Below are 18,938 nucleotides of genomic sequence, written 5' to 3'. Positions count from 1 at the left end.
GGGCCAGCGCTGTCCGAAGACACTTCCGGGTCACGTGGCCAGCGTGACATCGCTGCTCTGGCGAGCCAGAGCCGCACACGGAAACGCCGTTTACCTTCCCGCTGGTAAGCGGTCCCTATTTATCTACTTGCATCCGGAGGTGCTTTCGAACTGCTAGGTTGGCAGGCGCTGGGACCGAGCAGCGGGAGCGCACCCTGCCGCAGGGATTCGAACCGCCGACCTTTCGATCGGCAAGTCCTAGGCGCTGAGGCTTTAACCCACAGCGCCACCTGCGTCCCTTTCTGATCTTTTACCTGCATTCTAACAATGGTTTGACTGTCCCACGGATGGTGATTGAGAAAGATTATGCAGTGGGAGAAAGCAGGTTATTCATATCCTTTGAACCACATCCTTCCAGAGGCTGTTGACGGGTACTCATAAGTGCCATAACTCACATTTATTATTATTTTTATTCAATTTCTACACAGTCCCCTAGAACTGCCCTTGAAGTCACTTACAAAGCATAAAGCACAACAGAAAAATACATAAAATGCATCAATACAATTTAAAACAAGATCACAATCCTTCATCACAAAATCCTTGTTAAACAGCCCTCAGGCAGGAAAAGTTTTTTCTGGACAGAGGCAACAGGCCTTTTTGCCCTCTGGATTCAACCTCACCTTGAGAAAAGCATCTTTTGAAATCTCACATTCTGTATACATTTCAGGGGAGGATAAGGAAGCATGAGTGTGGTTTGTATCTGATCTAGACTTAACACAATGCAAGGGAGTATCCCATCAGGTGAACAGAGGCAGGGCTGCTCCAACAGTACATGAGACACTTACACTTAAACCTGCCAGTATGGATTGGCTATGGACAGAATGACCGAAAGCCTGTTCAGACACTCAATCTCCTCTCACCTCCGCATAGATTCTTTCTACCTAATTATATCACAAGGTCAGAAAGAGAGCTTTCGGATAATATGTGTACAACTTCTCAGTACACATATTACCTTCCTATATGCAAAGAAACCAAAGGTGCAGCTCAGTCTCACCACATACTGTACCTTGAGCACATTTTGACTGAAATGGCCATTTTGACCTCCCTCCCTCCTGTCTTCCGTCCCCTTTCCACAGATGCCAGAAAATAAACTACCTTACCAAGCATCTGCTTCAGGAAACCCTTTCTGACAGCATTTGGTTAATGCCCTCCTTTATTCTGAATAACAATGTAATAGAAAAGCAGAATCAGTTTTCTGCTCTGAGGAGAATGTCTTTGGAATTTCGCCAACATCCTCTTAAGGAAAAACACCTCACCTCTAGTGTGGAAAAGGGTAATTAGGACAACAGCTCTTGTGATGGAAGAATGTGTATGAGAGAAAAGGAAGAAGGGAAGTCCTTAATAGAGTTTGTAACTCTCTTGATCTCAACACCCCTCCCTTTTACCTAAAGTTCAATGCAGTAGAAAAATGCAGGTAGGCTTGGCAGTGACATCAAAATTGTGCTCTTGTAAAGAAGGAGGTCAAACAACTTTTTTTAAAAAAACAACAACCCCACATTACCTTCAATTCACTTACACTCAGTTATATCTTTTCTAAGGTAGTAATTCTAGCACCATATACTGATATTAAGAAATACAAAACTCATACCTTTAGACATAATATATTCTATAACGCACTTCAATCTGAAAAAAGCACAACTAGTGTATTGGTGTCTATTTTTTGCAGCCATAACCAGGAATTTTATAATAGTGGAAACTGTTAACAGTGTGGCTCCTTCTTAAACATCTGCTGTTAATAATAGTTGAGCCATGTGATCCTTAGATCTAAGCACAATTGGAAGTGCCACAGATAATCATTACGCCTTCAAGTAACAACTAGAGGTCATTATGGCAAAGCTTCTATAAATGTACAACAGAACACAGCAGCCTTGGTTGAATACCATTCATCTAATTCAGGGCAGCATCTGTAAATACAGAAGGCGGCTGCCCTCATGTGATTAATCCCCAACCTTGAAACCACAACAGAGTTGCCAAAGGACAGTGAGAAACTATCCATTTGGAAAGAATTAGCTAAATATTCATGCTTTTATCTCAGAATGCTGTTCCTAAAATAAAAACAGAACTCTTTGTGGTACCAATTCATATATTACAAATTTCTGCATAAGTTTAATCACTGTGTGGCAAAGCAACAAGTATTTAATAGTGTATCAAGTTAGATGTGAAGGTTTGTGTTGCTGCTGTAGCCATGTTTCTTGGGCGGGGACTTGGTATCAAGTTATTAAAACTTCAGATTGAGTGACAATAACTGCCTTTCTGGAATAGACAAATACAGTACATCATCTAACAAGCTCGCAGTCTATATTGTTCAAAGGAAGTCAATTTAACAGCATGGTAAAAGCAGAAACCTCATTGCATAAAGACTATCACCCCCAAAATAGTTGGGATATGTTTTAGTGATGTCAAACTTTGCACTTTCCTTGCTCAGAACACAAATGCTGAAGACTTGTAAAGTCTGTCTCCAATCCAAAGTGAGCACTACAATCTTCTCTGGCTTGGACTGTAATGAAACCAGAGAATATCTTCTCTCTTACTTTCCCAGTGACTGCAACAGAGGTGCACCTCGCTACCTCCATTTTAATACATTTTAATATGTAGTTTACTGAAAGTGCCTAACCTCCTTTGACACCAAAAGTCATGGAAATTATGTGACCCAGAGTTGATGTTTCCTAAAGAAAGCTTCGACGCCAGAATTCTAGCAGATGATCAAGTGATTGAAGTCCTCAAGTAAGGCCTCGTGGCCAGACTAGGTAAGTGGGATGGGGCAGTGGGAGATGCGGGTGAGATCCTTGAATGCTACTTTGGTCCCAGTGATATCATCAGGAATACATCAAGGTCCAAACTGGACCTGGAACAAAAAGAGCCATTTTCAGATTCGTTTAAATTAAATTTGCTGGATGCAATTCTGAATCAAGATTGTGTTTGCTTATCACTAGTGTTGTTTTTCAGACTTTGAAGCCATGACTAGAAGGAGATTCATTGGGAATTTGGACTCAATACACTTGGCTCTCCCCACCCCACCCCCCATCATTTCCCTGCTTTCTAGTAAACTAGCAATTTAACTGAAAATATAATTAGCAGTGTGTTGAACAAACCCTCTCATTGTGCTGTGGAGGAGGAGGAGGAGGAGGAGGAGAGTGCTATGTAGATCCTTCAAATGCAACCCCTTCCCAAGCAAAACTTGACAATCCTACATATGTCTACACATCAGCTAGATTGGGCTGGCACTGTGATGTCTGAAAGCACATACAGAAAATGTCGTCAAAGGGTCCATGTACTTTTCCCTGTGTCTCAGATTTAAGATCCTCTGCCAGAAAAGGCTCTTTGAAAAGATCCAACACATTATTATTTTTCTCCATATTCTCAAAGCAGCAGTGTTGGCGGTATGCTTTATGAAAAAGAAGCTAGGGAATTGTGCTAGGAAAATGAAAAACATATTGGCTTCTGCTCCAGCTTCAGGGACTCTTTTGGTGTCCCTATTATTGCTTCTTCCTAATTCTGTGGTAGTAGTGGAACCAGTAATAGCAATTCATATTTATATGGATCCTCATGGATTAATGATATTAGGCCTTTCTGTTTCAGTCCTTTATGACAAGGAGGGAGCACCACAAAGGAAGTGTCAAAATAAAGGCTGCAAGAGCTCTTCCTTGAAAAAGGAGAGAGAGAGAGAGAGAGAGAGAGAGAGAGAGAGAGAGAGAGGCAGGAAGAGGGGCAACCCCGGTATGATAATGGTCTCTTGCTTCCACACATGGACAAAAACAAGAAGACCCTCCCAGACTGAAATAGAAAGACCCAAACAGACAGATAAAGAAATGCCAGCCTGAAGTCTATGACTCATCTCTATGCCTCCGAGACACAGAATCCAACAACTGAAGATTTCAATACAGCTGTATGCAGCTCATGTCAAAATGATTTGAAAAGGAAGCACTGATGGGCAAAACAATTATATTGGGTGTGGCGGGGGATGGGGTGGAGAAAAGTAAAGAGAAAAGAGCAGGGAGATGTGAGTGACAGAAAAAAGAGCTCCCTTTTCCAGATTTCTTTTTAAGGAAATGAAGAAATGCCCTACTGTAACTCAGCCTGCAACTAAGCTTGAGCAGGTGCAGATGAAACAACTGCACATTCCTTCCCTGCCTCCACTTTCCTGCCCTACTTCCTCTGTTGTCATCCCCCACCCCAATCAAATATTAGATTGTAATTTCCTTGAGACAGGGACCTGCCCTGTTGTACTCTGTACAACACCATGTATACTGATGGCACACAGTAATCACAATCCTAAATTTATGAATGAATGAATGAATATGGGCACAATTCAGAGAAAATGGGCATGCTTAAAAGTTACTGAAATCAATGTAACTTAAATGTGTGCTAGACAAACCTGTTTGGAAAGCAAATAATAGGATAATGAGGTTAGGGAAGCCAAGCATCAAAGTAATTTTGGTCTCAATGTGAAGATTCTACAGGTATCAGTGGTATTTACTTTGGTGCAAGTCAGAACAAGACTTCACCCCTCATTAGCAAACAATTATGTTAGCAAAAATTATGCTCAAGGAAACTCCTCAGATTAAATCATCTCCTGCTGAGAAAAATCATCTCAAATGCATTGCCTGAGACAGTTTACAATCTTGCCATCAGCACTGCAGCTTTCCCCGTAGAAACCGCTGTGATAAGAATACCATTTAAAGATCCACATTAGTAATCTATGGCTAATTAATTCATCATACCGATTAATGACTTTGGCACTGAATGAGGACACTTCTTCGCTTTGCAATACCAAGAGCTGTTTCAACTCAAAGACAACAAACTAGCAAGTCAAACGCGAGGCAGGTGTCTTTGGATGTCAACCATAAGGAATGGAGAGTACAACTCAACAGCATAGCATTCCAGCTGTGCAGAAACCAGCGTGCTATAACAAATGGCATTTTCCAAGGAGAGGCATGTTAATAAGTGAATCTCTCTTGAAATCGACACCACTGCACAGAAATAAGCAGTAGGTTAAGGAGAAGTGCCAAACACAGCACAGGATCTCCTGGTGAAGACAGACAGAGGGACTTTCATCATTTTAAAAAGAAAGAAAAGCTCTTTCATCATAGCCTTTTAAAACAGCTGACAATCCAATTCTCAAGCATCTTGACAGAAGGAGCTCTGCTGGCTTCAGTGATCCTCTCACTTGCCAAAGTACTTTGAGGATCAGCTTGGTAAGAGAATGGTCCTGTCATTCAATAAACTTGCACATATGTCTGGCTATGTGTGAGAAGGAACAGGAAGATGCACATATTTAAAATTTTAATGCAAACATTTTTGATCTCCTATTGAGTTCCAGCTTTTCATATATACTGGGTCAGATCCAGGCTTTAAATAAGTTCCACTGAAAGGACGCTTCACTGAAAGATATGGGGTGTTTTCTCTTATTCCTCCTCCAACCTGCAGCCCACTGTTCCCTCAGAAAAGCTGCTTCCGAGGCTTGGGGTGCTGCCCCCTAGTCTTGGCGCCGAGTGCAATGGAAATGATCATGCTGCCCTAAATCCACCTCTGATTAGAGATGGGACTGAGAGCTGGACTAACAGTCCCTGGGATACAATCCAATTTTCACACGCCTTACATGGGGCACATGTACTAGAAAGAAATGTGAAAACTGGAAGAAACCATGGAAGAATCAACTTCCAACACCATCACCGCCACAGTGGTAGATTCCACAAAATGTGTAACTAGACTCCAGGACAGCACAGAAAAGCTGCAAGGAACACAGGTTGCCCTGAACTTAATTATACAACATCATTCAAGGGCTTTAAAGAAAAGGCACAGTGGGGAACGCTTGATAGCCAAACTTTTAATTAAAAAAGAATAGTCCTGAAAATTCAGTCAATGAAACTTTAGGGAAGAATTAAAAGAAAAAAGTCTAAAGCAGTGCAGCACAGAGGGATATGAGGTGAGGACTCCTCAGATATGCATAAGGATGAGGTGACCTGGGCATCACTGACTAACTGACTCAATGGCTGCAGCACATGTTCTTATCCGTGCTATGGAATCAGTCTGGAGGAAAGTAATAACAGTGATATCAATACAGGTCCTATAAACCAGTTATACCTGCTAAGCAATTTAAAAAATGGATGCAGTTTCCATAAAAAAAGAATCTATATCCCTTTTACTAGAGGCTGTTAAGACCATGTACTGCAGAGAAATGGAAAGACCTCAGCCTTCCTACACTAAAATTTTGGTACTTTAAAATATGGAGCATAATAATGATTGAGAATTTATTCAATCAACTGCAACTCTTAGCGAAAAGGCAAAAATGGAGGGGGGGCAAGTATTTAAATATATGGATTCAATTTCTGACATGCCAAAAAAAACCAAGTCAGTAGATAGCAAACTTGAATCCTTAAGATGCTTCTGGGAATATTAACATAGGCAAAACATAAGAGATTCTGTACACCCCGTGCGATTTATGACAGAAAGCCAGAACATTTAATTCTGGCTCCTTTTTCGTTTCTCCTCTGTATAAAATTTCAATACATTATAGCGGAACAATGAATGCAACATCAGTGATGTATTTGTATGTGTTTGGGGATATTTCAAACACTGCCTAAACATTAAAAGCTTCTCTGAACATTGCCTCAAACCCATTTTTCAGTACGATTCTAGATATTGCTATGAGTTTGGGAAGTGGGGGGGGGGGGGAGAGGCTGTATGCAGAGAGCCTTCTGACCCTTGGAACCAGCCAGGCTAGCTTCTTGATGAGGTGATCTTCTAGGTGATGGATCCTTAAGAGAACAAAGGAAAGGGTCTCTGTGTGAGATGACAATTGGGTGGAACCCCCTCCCTTAACTCAAAATTTGTTAGAAGGAAAAGCCAGAATTGAGTAGCAGTGATGTAAGCTAAATCAGCGTTTCCCAACCTGGTACCATCCGGATGTTGTTAGGGTTCAATTTCCATCATCTCTGACCATTACCCATGCTGGCTGGGGCTGATTAGAGTCGGACTACAACATCTGAAAGGCACCAGGTTGGTGAAAGCTGTACTAAATGTTGTTCTCTCTTTGCCAGTATAAAATTTTACATTGCCCACTCAAGTCTTTACTAATGGAGTAGAGAATCATCCTACTAGCTGCCCTAACTCTTTTCTCTTTCCCCCCAAATCCTTAGTTATTCAATGAGTTCAATTTTAAATGGCTATGAATTCAGTATGTTAAGCACAAACAATATTAGTTTTTAGAATTTTCCATATGCTTTGACTGAGTTAACAGCAACCATTACCCATTTCAACACAACAAAGCTTTTATTTAAAAAAATGCTTAAACACATAATACTACGGAAAACTTTCAGCACATGCTGTTTGACATAGCCTGCATGAGCAGGAACAACCAGTGAGCCTTGGACTTGAACACACTCTCCTCCCTCTCCTTCTCCAGTGTGTGCCTGCAAGGAAGAGTTTGAAAAATTGTTCTTGGTTAACCACAGTTTGCCACGTTGTCCAGGCCTAAAATTGTGGTTCACCTTCAAAACGGTTAGCACAATGTGTGAATGGGACCGATTAATGCATTGCCTGCCCCTTGGTCATTGCATTGGAAGAATGCCACTCTGCCTAGACGACCTCATTCAGAAGTCTACCTCTGGGTCAGAGAAGAGCCCATTTGCTATTATGTGCACATCCTGGCACACTGACTGCAGTGCTTAAACATTTACCGAACTGCAATGACGAACTGCACCTCCAACCCTAGTAGTTAGCCTTTTATTTCTAATCTAGATCTAATGCACTGGATTTTCCACAGTATAATGGGAACATTCTGCTTAAAACTGACAAGCAACAAAAAGTAGATATCATGCGTACACTGTGAAATCTCACCAGACATTATTAATTCAATATTCCAATGTCTCCTCCACTGCAAATCATTCAAACATCAGACACCTTGGGCAAGGACTCCCTGATTAAAACATGGGAAGGCTACAATAAGTAAGTATTTCTGTCACATCATTTGTGGGCCTTGCATCCTTAGTTGAACATGCTCTGTGTGGATTATGCAGAGAGCAACACGTGGAATGAAATGATGGGTGGTTCAGATTTAAACCTATCATTAAATCGTATTACTGTCCTATAGGAGATAGTATGGGGAAGCTCTGGTCCTCCAACGCTATGAGACTCCAATTCCCATCAGTACCAAGCATCATGGCCAATGGTCAGGATGATGTGAGTTGCAGTTCAGCAAGATTGGGGGGGGGAGGGGGCCACAGGCTTCCCACCCCTGTTGGCTGGGATGCTTGAGGAATTTATTCTGTGAATTCCAAAGTAAACTGACCTAACCCCCACAGGCTAATGTGTGGATTGAGCTTCTTCAGGTTCTGCACTTTTCCCAAATTTGTTATATAGCTCTAGACTGAAAAACACACCAAAATGAGTTACAGAATGGTTATTTTAGGATACAAAAGGTTTTGAAATGCATACACTGAGATAAAATATTTAAATATATTAATGCAAAAACAGGAAATAGCATTACTATGAATAAATACATGCAAAATTGATGCTGACTGGTAACAGACTGATTCATCCACCCCTAGATGAGGGTATACCAAGTATAGCTACATTTATAATTAAGGCTTCCAAACTGAAACTGCCTTTTAGAGGGCTCACCAGAAACATTTGCTGCTGTGCACAAGGGAGATGTTCACTGAACACAGTGTCAAGTGCCCTTGTGGGTTTGAAGTTAAAAGCCCTGCATGCGTGGGGACCTAGAACATGGACAGAGTGCCACGTGAAATATCCCAAAACTTTTTGAAACAAAAGGGATTGGGGTGGGAATCAGCATCTGTAGTAGCAGATAGCCTGACCCAATCTGCAACTATACAGAAGTGTAAGAAAATAAGAATCCTACTGGATCAGATTGAAGGCTCCCCTCAAGTGTGCGTTGGGGTTCATTATCAATACTAGGCAAACTGTTACACTTTAACACAGTGACTAAGGGGCAGGCAATGCATTAGCTGGCCCCTTTCAGACATTGCACTAACCACAGTTAATGTGTATCATAATTCTATGCCCGGACAACACGGTAAACTGTGGTTAACCAAAAACATGGCAAACTGTGGTTAACCAAAAACAGAAGATTCCAAACTCCACAGAAGGAGAGGAGAGCAGAGCGTTGTGAAAACAAGGCTTGCTGTGGCTGTTCCTGGTTGTGGTATGCAAACTGGACCAATGTATAGCTTACCTTTTGTCCCACAAAGCCTTTATGGCAGGTTCCACTATTGCCACAGTACAAGCCTTTCAAGTCAAAAGCAGTGATGAGAGGGACATAGTGGCCTTTGTGGACTAGATACATTGCCTGTGCTTGTTTTAACTTGAAAACCTAAGCAGTGGTGGGACTGTTCCACCTTCCAAAACACATAGGAATCCCAATAATTACACTCATAAATATTTTCCAACAAACACACAAGGAAGAAGTAGTGCCACAATTTACTTCAGGATGAACAACAAGACTGCACAATAAAGAAGAAGTTTTGAGAATAGCTCCGTGGACAATGCTGGGATCAACAAAGAGATAATAAAATGATGTCGCCTGATAATAGCTGGGGCAGCATCTTCCTTTCTCCCAAGTCAAGAGTAAAACAGTAGCTATAAGAAACAAAACACAGCCAATTTCATAAAAGGCAGAGCTGTCATCGCTGCAGGGAGAGCAGAAGGCAGCAGCCACACAGCACAGCATGCCTGCCAGCCTTGCCAACACACATACACACACAATGTTTCTTTCTTCCCTTTTCAGAAAACTCGCTATACTGTGTGATATGAGAAGCAAAGCCAAAAAAATAAATAAATCTGTGCTACTGGGAAAGGAGAACATAGCAGCCAAACAAACCGCTCCTTGTCAATATTTGTCAAACAAACTGGGCATACACAGTAAATACCCCCCAACATCTGTGTAATTTGCTCCTCCAGCCTTGAGATCCTTGAGAAGGAGTTGCAACATGTGTTTGCAATGGGAGGTCTCTCTGTCTCTCTCCTCAGGCACCTCCCTGAAGCAGTTCTTATTAAGACTTGTGGTTTCAAAGTGCCTGCAAAAAAAGCTAAGTCATTGGGGGCTGATGACAGAAAGACACACCAAGACATTACCATATTGTGGGAACTCTTGCAAAGTTAACAACTAAGTAAACAAACCAACATAGAACTTTCTTTCCAATAATGCCATGAGAAACAATCAAAAATGCAGAAAATGAACCCTGCCCAAGGCAAAACACTGACACAAGCTTAAATCATTGTTTGATTTGCAACACATTTCTCCCAGTTACTATTCAGATCCAGCTTCTTACTTAAACACAAACACACACTGAATCTTTTAAAAGATTTAGCAGTTGCTGCTAGGACACATACAATTGTAGAGTTGGAAGGGACCACAAGGGTCATCTAGTCCAACCCCCTGCAATGCAGAAATCTTTCACCCGACGTGGGGCTCATGATGCAAGACAGCCAACAAATTGAAGCACAAAAGTATATTATGGGAAAGCATTAGTGTTTCCCGAGACATATCAACAGCCCCCCTACAGGTTTGACTCCAAAGTTACATACAAGAATATAAGACAGTGATTTTGCTGAAGGGCATGTAGTGACATTTAGTTAGTGGCACAACATTGTCAGACGCTACATAGAACAGAGAAGCAATGTGGTTCCTGCCAAGAAGGCTCATGATCTAAGTTCAATAGGACAAAAGTGAAGGAGAGGACATGACCTGAAGATGGAACAGTGAGGCTTGGGGAGGGTCAAAGTGATACCAGAGGTTTTAAGGAAGGCAGTTGTGTGAGAAGCAATTTAAGCATGGCAGCTAAGGCCATGTTCACTTGAATAGTTATTACAGTTCGAAGAAGTCCACAATGGAAGTAAAATCATTGAAGGAAAGGAAGGATCCACTAAAGGGATCTCACTCTAGAAAGAACAGCAGAGGAACTCCTGGGATAGGGGATACTTTAGCAGAGTAGCTTCTAAAATTCTGAATGGGGGAACCATGTGAATCAATTGTGAATCCAAATTCATTTTTTGATACGTCAAGCAGAAACTGGAACCAATTCCTTTTTTTAAATGAACTTGCCAGGCACTTTTAAAAAAAGATAGTTTGGACTTTGGAGTCAGTGTAAGACCCAACACATCCTCAGTGCTACTCTCAAATCTGCTTTGTGAATCAAACAATCCTGGAGCCATTCCAAGAAAAGTACTTTTGCAGCTCATACAAGTGGCATGCAGCAAAATTCATTAAGATGGGGATAGCTAACCCGTGGCCCTCCAGTTGGTGTTGGACTCCCATCAGTCCCAGCCCATCAGCCCCAGTCAGCATGGCCAGTGGTCAGGGATGGATGGAAGTAATAGTAATAGTACAGCAGCATCTGGTTAGACAATCCTACATTAACACAGTATCTGTAAAGCACACTTAAAGGCTTGGGAGATATTAACTATATTATGAATTATATTTAATAATCAGCTAAAAGAGATTCTCAAATAAATTCCAACCACGTAATAGAAGCATAGGAAATTCTCCACAAGAAAAGTAAAAGCGTAACAGAACGTTCAGTGCCTTACCACTGCCTATCCTCCTCTCTCAAGGATATGCTGAACATATACAAAGATGTACTTAAAGATGATGTTTCTCCCCTTAAAATGGTACCCTAGAAGGTGCTAGAAGCACACCAAAAGCTTATATGCACTGAAATCCTCCATACTCCTCTGACAGAGGGAGAAACAAATAACTTAAAGATTACTTGAATGCAAGATCCTGCATTCTCTGGAGGTTTTAACCAGGGATGAGGAACCTGTGCCCCTCCCAAGTGCTATTGTACTACAACCCACACAATCCCTGACAATTGGCCATGCCAGCTGGGGCCGATAGGACTCCCAGCAACATCTGGAGGGTCATAAACTTATCAAAGGCAAGTGATCTAAATCTCCCAGGACCAACGATACCTCTCGGTCAGAACATTGCAGGTTTTATCCCTTTGTTCGGTTGTTCTCCCTAAAGCGAGGGGGAAGACCACATAAAGCAGCAGACCAGCGTGTAGGGGACAGAGGATGATAATACTGCCTGAATGAATGGAGCCAAGGAGGAATGTTGTAGTTAAAGAGTGTTGCACAGAATGGCAGCAGGTGGCTCTGCCTGTGTGATATTAGTGTCAAAACCTGCGGATGCTGAAGTTAGGCATGTTAGAAACAATATAGCAGGCAGGCTCAATAGGTAGATTGTGACGTCTGTGGTAGATCACAGGCTCCCCTAAAAAAAGCTTTGACCTGAACCCCAAAAAGGGGGTAGATCACTCTGTTAGTAGATCACAGTCTCTTGGGAGTTGGCCACCCCTACAATACAGTGGTACCTCGGGTTAAGAACGTAATTTGTTCTGGAGGTCCGTTCTTAACCCGAAACCACTTTAACTAATGGGGCCTCCCGCTGCCACCGCCGCGCAATTTCTGTTCTCATCCTGAAGCAAAGTTCTTAACCTGAGGTACTATTTCTGGGGTAGCGGAGTCTGTAACCTGAAGCATCTGTAACCCGAGGTACCACTGTATAGGAAGCCGTGGGGAACAAAGGACAATGCTTTCTCCTTGCCACATAAAGCACACAACGGCAGCAAAATCTTGCTTGTTTAGACATGGGCAATTCACCAGGTGGGAGAAGCGAGGGCACCATATTGGGCTGGACATTACATACCCGCAATCTATCCATGATATAGTACCTCGGCCTTTCACCGCTTGGGCTACATCAGATAATAACCTGAGTGAAGTGTCAGCAGCAGCAGCTGGAAAAGAGAGCAAAATAAACAAACAAACAAATAAATAAATGTACTGTATGTATTGAAACAATAATTAATATCCAGTGCAACTCTGCAAAATTCTTTGCTGAAACACTTTCATTAAGTTCTCCCTGCCAGAAAACGAACAGTTGCCAGAGGCAGCATAGGCTTTTCCCTCAACATTTTACTAAGGGCTGGGATCCAAAGAGCCACTTTAGATATGCCCAAGAATTTGAGCATGCTCAGTAGGATTTTAGATTCTTCCTTCTTTGGAGACTCTGCTCCATACCACACACTGTTTCTGGATGTCAGTTTCAAGTGTGGTTTACCATCTGTCATGGATGTTGTTGAAATGTCACAAGCCCAAAACCTCCTTAGGTACGTGGAACAAATTACATTCACTTTAGGTCAATGAATACAGTAAGGCAGATGTGATGAACCTTTGGCCCTCCAGATGTTGCTGAACTACAGATCCCATCACCCCTGGCCTTGCTTGCTGAGGCTGATGGGAGTTGTAATACATCAACAATTGGAGGACCCTATCTGCAGTAAGGAAACTATGTTTGCCTACCTTTCATCATGCTGATCTTCAGGGCTAAGCAATTTCCTCTCTAGCTTTTAGCTTCCCCAAGCAAGTATGTCCCTGCTCCCATTCGTTTCCCCTTCCATGTGCTTGGGCAAGTTTCAACACTGACAAGTAAGTTTTTGTTTTAGTCAGTCCATACCAGGACACCAAGAACAGAGTCAGCACAGGTTCTAAGTAGAGGCCAGTATGAGATGCCTCCGTGTTTGTTTGGCAGCATGAGACAGTCTCCCACTCCTGAGCTGTACTTGGGAAGATACAGCCAGAACCAACCCATGTTCTGAATCAGGACCCTGCTGGTGTTCAAGAATAGCAAGAGTCAAATACGAAGCTGCTCAATGTGCATCTAGTTGTTGTCCCACCAGACCAGGCCCATCTCTCAAGTCCCATTAACTGGACAGCTCTCCTACTATTCTAGAAACCTTATCTCTGATTCATTGGACAGCTCACCATCCTCAATGGCAAGATTGAAATCTGAGCCATGGTGATGAGAACAGGGCAAACAGTAAAATATCTTCAGACATATAAAATATATTTTCTAGGGAGGGAAAGTTGAACTCTGAGAAGACTGTCCCCTTTCCTTGCAATTTTTACTCAAGTAGAGTTTTGCATAACATTAGTTAATATTTTTACCACAACTGCATTTAGCTATATCGTTAAGTGTGAATATTTTACACATGTAAATCTCCTCCATCTATTTAGAGAGCTAATCTTAGCTTCTTTTCCATTGCTTAATGTGAAAAATCTGATAGATTGTTTTTAACAGTCAGATTCAGCTCCGATATGTGTCATGCATCAGATATGAGGCACATTTTTTAAATAAAAAAATGATAGTAAGATAACGTTTACAGAAATCTTTTAGGAAATATTAATGCCCTCCTATTCTGTATGTTTGGATATGCTGTTGGATACTCCACTTGAGAGCAAAAAAACAAGACACGTAGGCCAGCACTGCTTTAAAATCCTCTTTCAAATTCAGAGAATGAAGTTAGAAACCATGTTGCAAATTGAACTTTAAGAGTTAGTACAGAAAGACAAGAGCAGAAAATGAGCTTGCTATTCTACCTTATGCTACCAATAACATAAATATTTTAACAGCAATTAGGTCACAAGAGCATCCATTAAAAGCTATTTCACTTTCTAGAGAAATTGAGGAAAAGTTTATCCTTTTGCTACAAGTGCCTTATCTGAATTTTAAAGGAAATCTTACAGTAGAGAGGTAGGTGAAGAGGAACAGCATTTTCACTCTTCTCCCCTGCTACTATCAAGCCCACTGTTTTAGAATGCATGGATAGAGAGAATCTGATACACTGTCATAGTGCTGTGAGGAGAGGAAGAATCCCAAACACCCTTCAGGAACAACCAGCAGGAGACTCCAGGTGTTCAGACTCCTACATGGTCATGTGGTTCCAAAACAGGTGAGAGGCAGCTCACACACAGTATGAATTGAGGACGTTCCTTCTCAAACATAAAAAGTGAACGTTATGGGAATATTGTAAAGGCAGACTGACAGATGTGAAGAGAAATTCTAATTAGCACCTACATAATCCCTTCATTTAAGATAGTTCTCCACAAACAACTTCTACTGCAGAGAAAGGTACCGTATTTTTTGCTCTATAAGACTCACTTTTTCCCTCCTAAAATGTAAGGGGAAATGTGTGTGCGTCTTATGGAGCGAATGCAGACTGCGCAGCTATCCCAGAAGCCAGAACAGCAAGAGGGATTGCTGCTTTCACTGCGCAGCGATCCCTCTTGCTGTTCTGGCTTCTGAGATTCAGAATATTTTTTTTCTTGTTTTTCTCCTCCAAAAACTAGGTGCGTCTTGTGGTTTGGTGCGTCTTATAGAGCGAAAAATACGGTAACTTGGGTTTACATTATATTAAGAAAAGAGGTAGCAATATCCCAACTCTGAAAGATAATTCCACTCTACAGATTTGTTGAGTTATTCCTTGTCGATGACAATGTGCATTGTTTTGCTGATAATTAGCAATCCACATTATCTTGCAAGTTATATATTTACTTTTAAAATATAATTATTAATTAGTGGGTATACTGTATGATATAGTTCTGGATTTCTAAATGCTCAATGGCCTTTCTAAATCAGATTGTTCCCATGCGGTGTCCCGATTTTTTTGAAAATCTTACTAGCACTGTGGGCCTTTTTTTATTATATGCAATGCACCAATGAAATTAATTATATTCTCTGATAACCAACAGCCACAGCAGACCATAATGTTTCTGCTTTCTACTTGTGGCATGCTGCAAATAGTATGATATACATTATTCTGTATGTACTTATTAATTATTCACTGCTATCAATGTGCATTGTGCTTTACAGTGTACATAAGGTCAGGTCCTTGCCTCCCAAATCTGAATTTGACATAGGAAATTATACTGGACACAGTGGGTTTAAATTCTGCATAAGAATGCATGGGGCCACTATTAGTTACCTCTTCTGGAAGAGCCATAAAGACCAAAAAACAAACAAACCCCACATCAACAGGAGCAGACAAATGTATATGCTCCTGGACGGCACTCTAACAAGATAAAAAAGTATTTAAATATCAGTGACGTGTATAAAGAGATGAGCAATGAAAATTACTCTCTGGGAATACTACCCTCTGTCAGAGGCACCATCTCCCCAATATCACATATGCTAGCTTATGTGTGCAAAATCCCACCTGACATTTATTAAAGGGGAGTGAGAAAAAGGGATGGGTGTAGTAACAGATGACAAATGGAGCTATGCAGTCCCTTAGTGGTGGAGAGGCCATTTCTAAGTGTTGTTCACCACTGGTCCTTCCCTAGTAACTCTGAAGAAGTTTTTTCATTGGAACAAGTGTTTCAGGACACTTTATAGCTGAGTCCTGTTGAATTATTTTGACTTTGATATTAGCACAGACATTACTCCAAACCATGGTTTGTATTTAGAATCTGAACCATGTACTGAACTTCCAAACTCACAGGCAAATCATGCATTATTTCCACTTGTTTGCTTTCATTTTCTGACAGCTGAGCAATCCAGGCTATGGGGGGAACTGTGGACATAACTATTGTTTGTCAACTCCGACAGCACTCGAAATCACAAACCCACTTTAAACCATGGCTGCAGCTTCTGGTCTGCTGGCCAATCTTCTTAATCATAGTTTTGGAAGGTGGCTGAATCAAGCATCTGTTCCCTTTCCTGTCCCCTCCATTATCTAATTAATCAATAGAAATTAGTAAAAGAGTCCTGACTTAGTAGCAAGAAGAGATGAACCTCAGTCACTTAAGATTCCATAAAATTCTGCCCTTTAATCTAATTATGTTGCAGTCAATGTAATATATTCTAAAATCAGATAAGTTAAAAAAAACCCTAATTCTTGAATAAGCTTCCCCAAACAAGCTACTTGGGAGAAGCAGCTCTCCCCCTTTCAGAATAAGCAACAAGGGGGCTTAAGCCTAAGAGCAACTGAAAACTGTGTAATAAAATTTAAAAACCAACATCTCTTGGCTTGTTCCTCTTCCTCGCCCAAAGGGGGGACACGAGGAGGGAATAAAAAAGCATTAAGGAGACCAATTTGATCTAATTTCCAAGCTAATGTGCAGATCATACATCTCCTGGCCAAGTAAATATCACAGCCATGAAATATTAGGCGTAATTAGCCTTTCTGCACACAGTGCCCTAAATGGGCCAAGCTCTTGCAAATAATCTTGCCAAGAGCAGCTCACAATCCAGTACAGACAATTAAAAAGAGAGCGAAAGAAAGCAGAAGAAAAGCTGTACTATAGAATCAGGGATGGAGGCAGAAGGAGGAAACCAGCAGAGAAAAGAAGTTGATTGTAACTGAAAGAGACAGCAAGTGGGTGGCTAGCAGACAAGAAGTTAAGAAGGGTATTTCAAGCGGAGGTGAAGCATAAGAAGATGCAAACGGAACAGACCAAAGGGGGGGGGGGAGAGAGAGAGAGAGAGAGAGAGAAGGAAACAGAAGGATAAACACAAATGCTGGTGACACCAACTTGGTGTGTGGGGATGCTTGTATAACTAGGCGTAGAGGAAGGAAAATTGCTCTTTTTCACACACAGTGTTTATATATTATATATATATATGATAAAGGGCAAATAAAACTATTGCTGAGAACATCCTTGATGTGTGTTAAGAGAATAAAGGGAAAAGAAATGGTATGAAGAGTGCCTCAAGGCAAAATAAAGGAATGACTTGTGTGATGTTAAGCCGAAAAGCTCACCAGATCTGCCTCCATCTGCGCTTCTCGTTATAGGACTGCTCTTACAAAACAGAAGCGATACATCATTTTATTTATAAAATGAATTCATTCCTGGGGGGGGGGGTGCAAAGTTTTATCAGCAAATGCTTGTATCAGTCTGCAAAACAGTCTGCTATTTATCAGATATACAGTATATAAGGTCTGAAATCAAGAATTAGCTTTAAAAAAATAATAATAATCCTTGCTCTTTTAGTGATCCTTTCAACCTTCAGAGACTCAGCATTATTTGTTAACATATTAATTGCTCTTAAGCCTTTGCTTGCTTTTTAATGAGCAGCACTCACAAGATTTGGAATATAGCACCAAGACATTGTTCCGTGTTCTCAGGAGCTTCTTGAAGTCCTTCTGATCACTAATTTTCTCTATCAATGGGGACATCTTTGCTGATAATAGGCAGGCTGGAAAGATGGTCTGCAATGGAAAGACAAAGAGAAAAACAAACAGGCACATTACTATTACGACACAACCTGTTTGCATGACAGGGCGCAGCAGAGCCAAAGGGGGCTGAATACAAAACAGGCAGCAATAAAACATGTGACATAAGTATGGGGTTAAACAGGCCACAGCTGTATTGATTACAGATGTCAGCAGGTTTTGGCATAGGGAATGGGTATGTCTCCTTAAATCAACCAGCCCACTTGCGAGTTGTGGATCAGAAGGGTTGATCAAGGTTACAGGTCACCCTACGACATGCATCAATTCCAGGAAACCTCCATAACCACCATTTGGGGGTGCTATGGCCTGTCAGCCCCCAAGTTGAGTGTCCGGACAAGTAGCTCCTCCCCAAGCTCTACAACCAGTGGAAGAACAAAGTGGCAGTAACTTTTCCTGCCAACTACCCACACTCTTGCACACTCCTAGGGTGGATCTACACACAGGGGGGGAAACGCTATAAATAAGTCAGAAATTAATTCATTATAACAAAAGGGAGGAACTATGTAAGATCACATAGAAAAGTTTTTTGCTCTACAGCGCCATCTGGTGTTGCGTGTTTATAACACATTCAAAACACTGTTTTTTGACTAATGTAGCTGAGTCCCTATTTAACCATGGTTTGGTATAGCATCACATGTGAACTGGACCACTGGTTCTTAGTCCACAACCTGCCACATGCCTTCCCAGACACAAAGACCTACCTGAAGCCTAAAAAATGCAGCTATGAGACAAATGTATCCCTAAACAGGTAAACAAGTGAAAGACCCACTGTAGGGTAGGGATGGGAAAGAAAGCAATGCCCAAATTTCAAACCAACTATGCGTCATAGGACTAGAAAGCCATCTCATAGCAAGGCAGAACACT

At 41.4% G+C, this 18,938-nt stretch overlaps 1 protein-coding gene across 3 annotated transcripts in view; it reads right to left on the bottom strand.

Moving 5' to 3' along the window:
- PDIA5 (protein disulfide isomerase family A member 5) overlaps positions 1-18,938 on the bottom strand; it is a 142,265-nt gene that overhangs the window by 96,137 nt on the left and 27,190 nt on the right. For all 3 annotated transcript variants that reach the window (XM_083744371.1, XM_083744370.1, XM_083744372.1), the window contains exons 2-3: positions 17,924-18,050; positions 12,710-12,797 (exon numbers count right to left, since the gene is read on the bottom strand). In XM_083744371.1, the coding sequence (XP_083600497.1) occupies positions 12,710-12,797; positions 17,924-18,050 (215 nt within the window). The remainder of the gene's footprint in view (positions 1-12,709; positions 12,798-17,923; positions 18,051-18,938) is intronic.

The sequence above is a fragment of the Podarcis gaigeae genome (genome assembly GCF_964106915.1).
Source record: "Podarcis gaigeae genome assembly, chromosome: 1".
Classification (NCBI taxonomy): domain Eukaryota; kingdom Metazoa; phylum Chordata; class Lepidosauria; order Squamata; family Lacertidae; genus Podarcis; species Podarcis gaigeae.
Note: the sequence above shows the minus strand (reverse complement) of the source record. Positions and strands in the feature narration are given on the sequence as shown.